General features: G+C 37.4%; 2 protein-coding genes across 6 annotated transcripts in view; both read left to right on the forward strand.

Annotated features, from left to right (window-relative positions):
- The window catches only part of LOC103143857 (homeodomain-interacting protein kinase 2-like), a 77,054-nt gene extending 76,077 nt beyond the window's left edge, over nucleotides 1–977 (forward strand). The window contains exon 12 of the mRNA XM_007560593.1: nucleotides 281–977. Within this exon, the coding sequence (XP_007560655.1) occupies nucleotides 281–356 (76 nt within the window). The 3' untranslated portion in view covers nucleotides 357–977. The remainder of the gene's footprint in view (nucleotides 1–280) is intronic.
- A 2,817-nt stretch (nucleotides 978–3,794) lies between these two features.
- Nucleotides 3,795–10,216, forward strand: part of slc39a11 (solute carrier family 39, member 11) — a 146,610-nt gene continuing 140,188 nt past the window's right edge. For all 5 annotated transcript variants that reach the window (XR_001663190.1, XM_007560637.2, XM_007560649.2 and 2 more), the window contains exons 1-2: nucleotides 3,795–3,892; nucleotides 7,756–7,873. Coding sequence is in view for 4 of the 5 variants with exons in the window: in XM_007560637.2 (XP_007560699.1) it covers nucleotides 7,766–7,873 (108 nt within the window). In the remaining variant the exon portion in view is untranslated. The remainder of the gene's footprint in view (nucleotides 3,893–7,755; nucleotides 7,874–10,216) is intronic.

Raw genomic sequence — 10,216 nt, forward strand, 5'->3', positions numbered from 1 at the left:
TTTTTTTAAAAAAAGGGACCATCTGCATCATTTGTGAAATGTGATCAGGAGCCACACAAAGTCACTGTGATCTGCACATAGCCCTCTGGCAACAGTTTGGAAACCCTTGTTTTAAAAATATGAAGATAAAATTAATTTGGGCAGGGCTCAACTGTTCAGCCTCTGTGTGTTATGGAACATGATTTGAGTTTGGTAGTAGAAACCGTTGTTTACAGGTAGTGATGTGAACTGTGCTAATGGCTAATATGCTAATAGAAAACGTTTTGGCTTTGCTTTACAGCAGTGACCAAAGAGAGCAAAACTTGTTCTGCCTCATCATTTACAGTAGGATGTCGACCTCAGGAAGAGGAGGATAGACGATGAAGAGGTTTCAGAATCAGACAAAGCCTCCCTTGATAAAAAAAGGAAGAGAGAATGTCTCTATAACTTTGGGGGAAAAAAATCTATTTTTGTCGTCAGTGGTTACCTTACCGCTTTCAGTTGGCCATTTAAGTAAGAAAGATAAACTCTCTTCCAGCTAGCTCCTATTGTCACTCAGACGTTTGACAAGTCTCTCCAACTGAGTGTGTGGCTTCTTCCTGTTTCAAATGATCCAATCATCCTGACGCCCAAGAAAGCCACCATCAGGCTCATTGCCCTCATCAGGAAATAACTTTGAATGACAGATCTGAAGTACATCCTAGGCCCCTTGTTGAACCTTTTGCTGATGAAGTAACATGGAACGGTACGTTGTCCCGCATTTCCTACGGTAACATTAGAAGTCCAACCTGCCTCAGGGGCCGATGGAGAGAAGATCTGTGTCGCTGGCCCTTCCTTCCTGCCTGCAGGACTCGTACCGGGCAGCTAACACCTCTCCTGTCTACACATCCCTGACATGATGTCTGGTGAGGCGGTACAAAGCTCTACATGCAAAAAGCCATACACCACAGATGACTGCTGCTGTGAACTAGAATGAATAAAATAAACTGAAATAACCATTGCAGGTGCATCTTTTTTCCCCCCTGCATCTTAAACATCCGTTTTTAGTCCAACACAAAACGATCCACTGCAGAATCTTTGAGTGCTTAACTTGTTGCGTGACTTTTTAATCCATCAGTGAAGCTAATAATGTTAGCCTGTACTTCTTAGCTGATGTTAAGCATAAGAAAGAGGAGACCGCATGACTACATCCACATACTGCATTACATATCAGATGCACTTGGAGCAGAAATGCTCCTTTAATAGGCTGAACATCTTTGGCTGAATGCACACAGCTTTGTGGAATTTGTTTTCCCTTTAACCCCCAGCAGCTTCGGTAACTACACAATGAGGACTGTGAAGCATTTTAGGAATGTTTCTAAAAGAACTGTTTTCCCAGAAAACCATAAGACATCTTTCTTCAGAAACAATGTTTCCTTGATGTTTAAATGTTTAAATGTTTCAACTCCATTTAAGTAATTGTGTCTTTTATTCAAAAAGAAAACAAATTGTTCTTGAGACTGTCCTTGTTAACTGGCTGGTATGTTGCATAAAAACCATCCAGATCGATGAGTCAGCCTTAAAAGTAACTTAAATCAGATGTGGCATAAGATCTGAACTTTGGCACTTGGAGGAGATTCCATGCTTTAGAAACAGGAAATTCTGAATGACAACAACATACCATACCATGCCAGCTTTATTTATAAAGCACTTTAAAACAACCACAGCTGATACAAAGTGCTGTACATTAAAACACAACATAACAATTAAAAAAAAAAAAGAATAATAATAAAATAAATAAATAAATAAAGATAAAAAAACAACTCTTACAGTTTTAAAACAAACCAACCAACATACAATTTAAAACTGGATCCCGCTGGAGTTGAAAGCCAAGTAAAATAGATTGGTTTTAAGACGAGCTTTAAAAGTGGACAGTGAAGGAGCCTCTCTAACCTGCAAAGCCAAGTCGTTCCATAACTTGGGGCCCATGATAGAGGAAGCCCTGTCCCCTCTGAGCTTCCTTCTGGATCTCGGTACCTCCAAGAGCAGCTGATCTGCGGACCTGAGAGACCGATAGGGCATATAGGGGTGAAGAAGCTCAGAGAGGTAAGCCGGGGCAAGATTATGCCGTGATTTAAAAACAAACAAGAATTTTAAAATGAATCCTAAAATATACAGGCAACCAGCGAAGTGAGGCCAGGACAGAGGTCACATGCTCTCTCTTTCGAGTTCCTGTCAAAAGTTGTGCAGCAGTATTCTGAACCAGCTGCAGACGTGAGAGCAGCGACTTACTGACTCCCAGATAAAGTGAGTTACAGTAATCCAATCAAGTCGAAATAGAAGTGTGGATCACTGTTTCAAAATGCTGCCTGGAAAGAAAAGATTTCACTGACGCCAATCGCCTTAAATGATAAAAACTAGACTTAACCACGGCTCTGATTTGGCTGTCCAATTTGAAATCACTGCCCACCTTAAAACCAAGATCTGTAATATCAGGTTTAAAGTAAACCTCCAAGGGTCCCAGGTCAACAGAGGAGGACTCACAGGAGCCACTGGGTCCAAACACCATCACCTCTGTTTTCTTTTCATTAAAATTTAAAAAGTTCAAGTTCAAGTTTTTTTTTTTTTTTTAATACAACAAAGCTCAAAATGTGTTGGATCGGTCTGCAGGTCAAAGTTCAAGATAGCCTGGATTTCCCTCTGAGATAAATGCCAAAAGCATTTCAGGAAGGTTCCAGCTGTAAAAGGGGAAAAAGGAATCAGTTTTGGATCACTGCTGTGCAAAATGTCCAAAAATAAACATGCATGCCCAAAGTAGAAGTGAAGATCTCAGGTCCTTTTTATATTTTAAAATCGTGAAATTCTTTATGAGAAACAGGAAAAGTAACTGATCACTGAAGATCATTTGTTGCTCTGACATTTTATTATTGTAAAAACTGGTTTAATCTACGACAGTCCTGTTTTTTTACAACACCAACGATATATGAGGTGTTAGAGAGACAAATACTGCAGTAAATGCTTCTAATGACTCGATTTCATTAACAGCATTCAGAAGGTATGGCTGATAATTTAGTATAAGTAGCATGAATGCTTTTAATGATTTTACTGACTTGCCTGACGTTCAAACTTTGATTTGTTTTATCTTGAATCTACTTTATATTTAAATGTTTGTGCCATACATACACATTTTTTTTCTCTTTTTTCTCTCTCTGCTGGTGAAACAAGAAAAAACTATTTAAAAATAAGTAAAAACAACTGACAAAACACATGAGAAGATGGACCAGTTCTGGCAGCAAACAGTACTGCAAATGGTTTCTTGGACACGAAAATGAGTTACTGTTCTCCAACAGCTGCATACTTTTACATTAATGTCAACCCAAACGCCTGAGAATTTATTTAATCTATGCCACAAAGAGCTAAGGTTGAAATGGAAAAAAGAAATCTAGTTCTCGTAAGGTGTACCTAACAAAGTGGCCAGTGAGTGTGTATTTCCTTTTTATCAGTAATTGCTGCCATGTTCATGTTCCTTGTTTTTGTTTATTTTATTTGCGTATTTTCTCCAGCGTTTATTGCTTAAGTAACATGTAAATAGACCCCAAATCTGTTAAAATGGGATTTAATTTAATTTAATTGCCCTGTATATTTTCAAATTGAACAGTATAGTTTATTTACATTCATTTATTTATTAAGTTTCGCTTAACTATATCAGCGTTTAAAATATTTTATCATTATTATAATTCTAAATTCGCTTTATGGGATTAAAAATGTTTTTTGTACAATGTTATTCATCGAGTTTCGATCAAGAGTAAAAACTCCCGCCGTCAAAGAGCTGGCCAATCGGCTGCGAGTGGGGGCGGAGCGTCAGCTGTCATAGACACGTGCTCTAGGAAACAGGAAGTAAATACAGAGGAGTCCACAGAGCCACAGGTCGAAAGTGAGTACAGCCGACTTAATTGTTGAAAAACTTCCAATTAAGTTAATAGTTTCGGGAAATAAATTCAGCCGAATTAAAACACATTATTCCCTGTTATTAAAAATAGTGGTTGTGTACGAAATGCCACCAGTATTGTCTTGTAAGAGTAAGAATTGTAAAGTTGTTCGGTTGCTTCTCATTTATCCAGCCTTGGTAATAAAAAAGAAGCCAGTAGCTTCTTCGTTCTCATTTAGGACTCGAAGCACACGAACTTGACGTGTTTTAAAGGATAATGTTGAATTTATTTCGCCACAGCTAAGCTGCCCTAAGAGCGCCTTTAGACAATGAATGAAGAAAAATGCCTTTGACCTTTTAAATTGAAAATGACAGCTGTCACCTACACTTTCTATTCCACTATGCCGAAGCCTCATTATGTTAGCAACGACACACAGCTGTTAGCATTTGTCATTATAAAATTAGCCTTTACAACTACTGCGAGGTAAATATTCTTGCATGTTGAGTTAAAATCTGGATTAAAGAATGTGGTTTCTTATATTTAAAGGTAATTTATTTACTTTTATTCTTCTACATATTTAGTGGTAAAAAACAACAACTAAGAAATGTACCTTTAATTTCAGACACCATTAAGTCAGATCCAAAAACGTTTGCAAGCAAGAAAATTGAATTAAATTGGCATCACCTGACTTGTTTACCATTATTTAATGATTAAATGCAAAGAAAATTTCATATATATATATATATATGTAGTTGAAACTAGGCTACCAAATACTGAGGAAATTATGTTTAGCAAATAGAACTAATTTTTTAAATTATAACTGACTTAAAACTCGATAATTTTGCACTGATTTAACTTCAGACAGTGAAAAGTAAAGGTGTTTGTCTTTTTAATTGGCATCTATAAACTTTAGGTTTCAACTGTATCATCTTACTATTGTGGGATTAATAGAATCTTGACAAAAAATTTACTATATTCACTATTTCTAAACGTGGGATGAGCTTTATCAACCGAATGAAGCACTTAGATTTCTGCAGATTGATGTTTGAAATCTTAATTGGTGCTTCACCATTCTGTTAAACAATTTTATTTTTCCTTTATTTTTGATGCTAAATTAAATAAAGGGACAACAATTATTCAAAGGTTTTTGACGTAAAAGTCGGAAATACTTGACCAAACTGCCAGTGTTTTACTGTGGATGTTTTCTTACTTCATATTTGATTCAGTTAAGGCTGGACGATACATCGGTTTTTTTTTTTTTTTAATCAATTAATCACATTTTTTTTTTTATGAAGATTTAATTTTTGGAAAATCTGGATTTTTTTTCCCTCCACCAATTATCTCCTTGGTTGATATCACCCACAACCACAAAACCACATTTAAAACAATTAAAAAAATAAAAAGTATCCTATTAAGATAATAGAATGAAACGGTCTGGACTGTTGCCACAGAATTTGCCTTATATATGTACATAATTCGACCTGCAGTGTGACATGTCAGTGGATTTCTACGAAGCCGGGAGTCAGTCCACTGTGGGTGTGGTCACAGAGAAGCAAATAAAGAAGGGCAGGATATTGTAATCCACAGCAAACAGGATTTTCATGCTTGTTTACGTCTTAATTTGGTGAAACAGTCTTAGAGGACGACTCCTGGGTCAGTTAACGGATGGTTTCAGGACACGCTTGCCAATGTTGGAGTTGCCGGTCTAATTTTATGTTTGCAGTCTCCTTTTGCTCTTTGCCATGAACCATGACTGGAGATGCAAATCTTTCAGTGTCTTTTGATTCAAATCTGATTTTTAGGGGATTTTCAGGAATAATTTTTGATTCAAAAAACAATTTTTCTATTCATATGGTCTGGATATTCTGTTGAAATTATGGAAGAGGCAACATAAACAAATAGGCCTGTCACGATAACAAATTTTGCTGAGCGATTAATTGTCTAAAAATTATTGCGATAAACGATAATATTGACTAAGAATGCATGTGATTTCCTGCCATCGATAGAAACACTATATTTTCAAAAGAACACGTAATACTGGAACTGATAAACTAAATAAACAAAACAATCAAAAACAAAAATAAAATTGATTCTCAGTCTCCATTAACAAAAAACTTACTTAAATAAAAACTAAATATAAAGCCAAAGTGGAAATAAATACTGCATTCAACCAAAAGAGTGCAGATTATAAAGTCTGTATACTATATTGGCCTTCAGTAATCACTAGATTTAAATAGAGAAGATGGGCACATCCGACTACCTAATGCAACAGTTCACACTACACGATTTTTTGTCCCCATTTTGCCCTTATGACAATTTTAGATCGTTGGCCGATCTAAGATTCTCGCTGGTGATTTCGTAACCGATCATCCTGTAGTGTATGGTGTGTTACGGTAGATCGTCGTGGCCGCTCCGATCTAAATCAGGGTTTTTTCCCTGACTGGGAGCTTAACGCTGAATGTGACAGGTAGCCAATCAGAAAGCGCGGATTCTCCTCCGTGCTTTCTGAGGGGAAATTACGGAGGGGAATCCCAAACTGCTGACACGGCGCAACCCGAAGTCCAGCGGACATTGGAGATGATATGTGGAAACAACATTAATATTTATTCAGCATTTCGTGCATAGAATGTATAAATGACAAAGGGAGGAGTCGGAGCCAAATTGCTACCGCAGTTGATAAACCCGGTTAGTTTTCAGCTGTTCTTCGTTAACGTGACATAAATAGGTTACAATGATTTTCATTCAGTCAGAACTTTACGCTGACTCTAGCCACATGCATCACAGGTGGATTCTAGTAAAGCATTGATTAATGCCTGGTTTTAAAATTAGTTAACTGGACTTTGGCCCTCCAGGACTAGAGTTTGAGACCCCTGGATTAAAGCATGTTCATTTATTAGAATGGCCCAGTCAAAGTTCAAAACTAAACCCAGTTAGACTTAAGAATCACTGTTCAGAGATTGGCCCCAACTAATCTCTGCTTGAGCTGTTTTTGATTTTGTGGACAGACTAGTCATTGTTCATTAGTAGCGCTACAGTCGACCATCTGCCTATTCGCAGTTCAATATTTACAGATTTTATTTATTTTTTGCTCCGGTTTTGGAAAATCAAACCTGTTAGTGGATTCTTTTGCAGAACATATCTAATAATAATAATAATAAATAAACAGCTTGGGAAGCTGGGATGCCTCAACGCAACACTACTTGACACGCTACTGGCTGGCATTTGCAAAACAGCTAATCCAGGCATGCTATTTATTTGCCCTGGCATTGATTGGCTAGATTGGAAAGACTGTAGATGTTGTGCTAAGATGGTTTCCAAATATATCGAGACATATTTGGTGTTTGAACAGTTAAAGTAGGCAGTTCTAAGTGTTTTTAGGTATTTGCATTTCGTAGACAATGGTGTTCTCTACCCCTTATGAATACCTGGGGTCCACCCTTTAGCTTTTGTATGTGTTGCACCTGCTTTACCGTTGGGCTAAACAACTACCCTGTTGAGTCGTTTTTCAAAGAACAGACAAAAATGCCAGTCTGTAAATTTATAAGGACTTGCACCTGTAAGTGTAGCAAAAAAAAAGTTCTAGAAAGCATTCAGTTGGGTGGCTACCACTGCATAAAGAATTTGAACATCACATATAATTTTCCTTCCACAATTGTGCACCACTTTGTGTTTGATGAATAAAATACCTTGACATTTGAAGCCTTATTGTGACAAAATGGCAAAGGTTTCAGTACGTTAACAAGATAATACTGTATGTCTTTTAGCCTTAGAGGAGCACTTATCAGCACTGTAATCTTCTCGGTTGTTAAAGCGACTACAGAATAATGGTAGTTTGTTTAGAGACTGACTTTGCATCCTGCTTTGCCAGGTGTGGCACCATGCTGGAAGGCTACAGCCCTGTGATCCAGGCCCTGCTGGGCACTCTGTTCACCTGGGGTCTGACCGCCGCGGGAGCCGCCCTCGTCTTCATCTTCTCCAGCCGACAGGTACACACTGACAGCTTCGCACATTCTATTTTCGGTTGATAGAGTTTGAAAATGTTTAGGTATTAGTCATGCATATATGCAAAGCTGGAGTTTGGAACAAGCTAGCTTATGGCTTAATGTAAAGACGGAATGCAAAGCAAATACAGTCCCTGACTTCCTTCCCTCAAAATCCTCCAGCTAGCAGCTCCAAAGCTCCCTGATTAGCATGTTGGACCTCTGCTATGCAATCCAAATAATAGCTGAATTGTTTCTATGTGATCAGAAACCTCAACAACTCTTCAAACTTTTCTCCTGAATCTGCATGGCTTACATGTTCAACTTTACTTATAAATGTATTCTGCAGACAAATGGATGTTTCTTACCCTTTCAGCTGTTGTTCTTTTCCTAGTTTTCCTAAATTTGATTGCTTTAATAACTTTACTGTGCATTCCAAGCTCAATAACAAAGCAAAAGCAGGTTTTTTGAGGAGACTTTTGATTAGAAAGCCTGAAATACATCATGTAGACACTTACCTGAACTTGAGTGCATGCTCCTTTCTCATGTCCTTCTGTAAATTGACTGGATGATAAAAGACCTCAGTCAGACTGGCAGGTAATAACCCAGTGATCAAAAATCGGAGTTCCTTTGGGGAATTCCCTTCGGAGAAGCTCAGAAACATTGATGGAGACCGCCATCGATCAATCCTCTATGACAGAATGGTAAACAGAATCCCTCTGTTACCAACGAACGCATGACAATGAAAATGTGATCAAAGTCACCCCAGCAAGTCTTCGATCTAAACCCTCTGATCTGATCACTCAAGGGTCCTTCCTGTTTTAACCGTTTCTGCCATCAGCTTAATGGTTAATAATTTGCTTTTCATGTGAAATATGAAACACGTTTTGATTCTTCATATTATTTGTGTATAACCAAAGCATTTCTCAGTTGTCCAGGAAGAAAAGAAAAAAAAACATATGCAGTGCCTTGAAAAAGTATTATTATCCCTGGAAGTTTTTTATTTCACTGGGATTTTATGTGATGATCAAACGCAAGGTAGCATGAAACAAAAAAAAAAAAAAGTGTTACAGCCATGTGTTCAGCTCCTTTTACTCATCTCCCCCAGAACATATTCATAAGTTTGAATGGCCTATTCAAAGTCCAGACTTAAATCCAATCTGATGATCTCTGGCAAGACTTGAACAGTGATGTTTACAGATGCTGTACGTCCATTATGAATGAGTTGAAGCTACTTCAAAAAGTTTAAAGCAGGGGTCTCAAACTCCAGTCCTCGAGGTCCACTGTCCTGCAACTTTTAGATGTGCCTCTGCTGCACCACACCTGAATAAAATAATTAGGTCATTAGCAAGGATCTGGAGAACAGATCTACACAGGGAGGAGGTAATTAAGCTATTTCATTCAAGTGTTTTGTACCTGTGGCACATCTAAAAGCTACAGGACAGCGGCCCTTGAGGACTGGAGTTTGAGACCCCTGGTTTAAAGGGTAATTGTGGTTTTACAGGGTATGGTAATGCCGTTACCATTAGTCTCTCTCAAGGTAATTTTTTTTCCATCTGGCTGGTGTCTCATATTTTTTTTGTTTTGTTTTTTTCATGTTTTTTTTTAATGTTTTCTAAAGTTTTGCTCGAGTTAAAGATCTGTTTTTTTTATTTTGTATCTAACTGTTAATGAGCCACTGAAAGAGCAACAGCCTTACCATATTGCTTTCTGCACTATGCAAAATTAATTAGAAACTCTTATAAAACTGTTCCATATTTTCAATTAAGATAACCTGCTGATTTTGTTTCCTGTCTTCTTCAATTAAGTGTTTAATAATCTGTTATGGAAAAGTTTGATTGATCCTGTCCTCTAGAAACAAATGAGCTAACACTTGAAACAACTGTCAATGTGAGCGCTCACTGATCAAGCCCAGTAAGATGACACATTGGGTAGAAGTGTGTCTTGCTTATGCGTACACATACACTCAAACTAATTATTCTTCCCTTCTCTTAAGATATTTGATTTTTTTGTAAATTTAAAACAGATCATCAGATCATTTTTGTAAGCTGCTTTGCTGGTGAAGTTCTGGTGCAATCTAGGAGAATCTGAAACCTCTGCATTGATGTTTGACATGGTTAAAACTTGGAAACTCAATTTAGAAAGACCACAAACCAGGATTTGACCCCAAGAACTTCTCGCTACACAACAACACTGATACCAACTAAGCAAAATTATTTTCTAATAGTGTTATAAACCCAAACCTGACGTATTTTCTTCTACTCAACAAGCCTGAACAAAGCTATATGCATAGTATATCTGTCTACAACTTGAAATACTACTTTTAAAAATATTTTGACATTTTAAATT

This window comes from Poecilia formosa, unplaced genomic scaffold (assembly GCF_000485575.1).
Source record: "Poecilia formosa unplaced genomic scaffold, Poecilia_formosa-5.1.2 Scaffold4, whole genome shotgun sequence".
Classification (NCBI taxonomy): Eukaryota; Metazoa; Chordata; class Actinopteri; order Cyprinodontiformes; family Poeciliidae; genus Poecilia; species Poecilia formosa.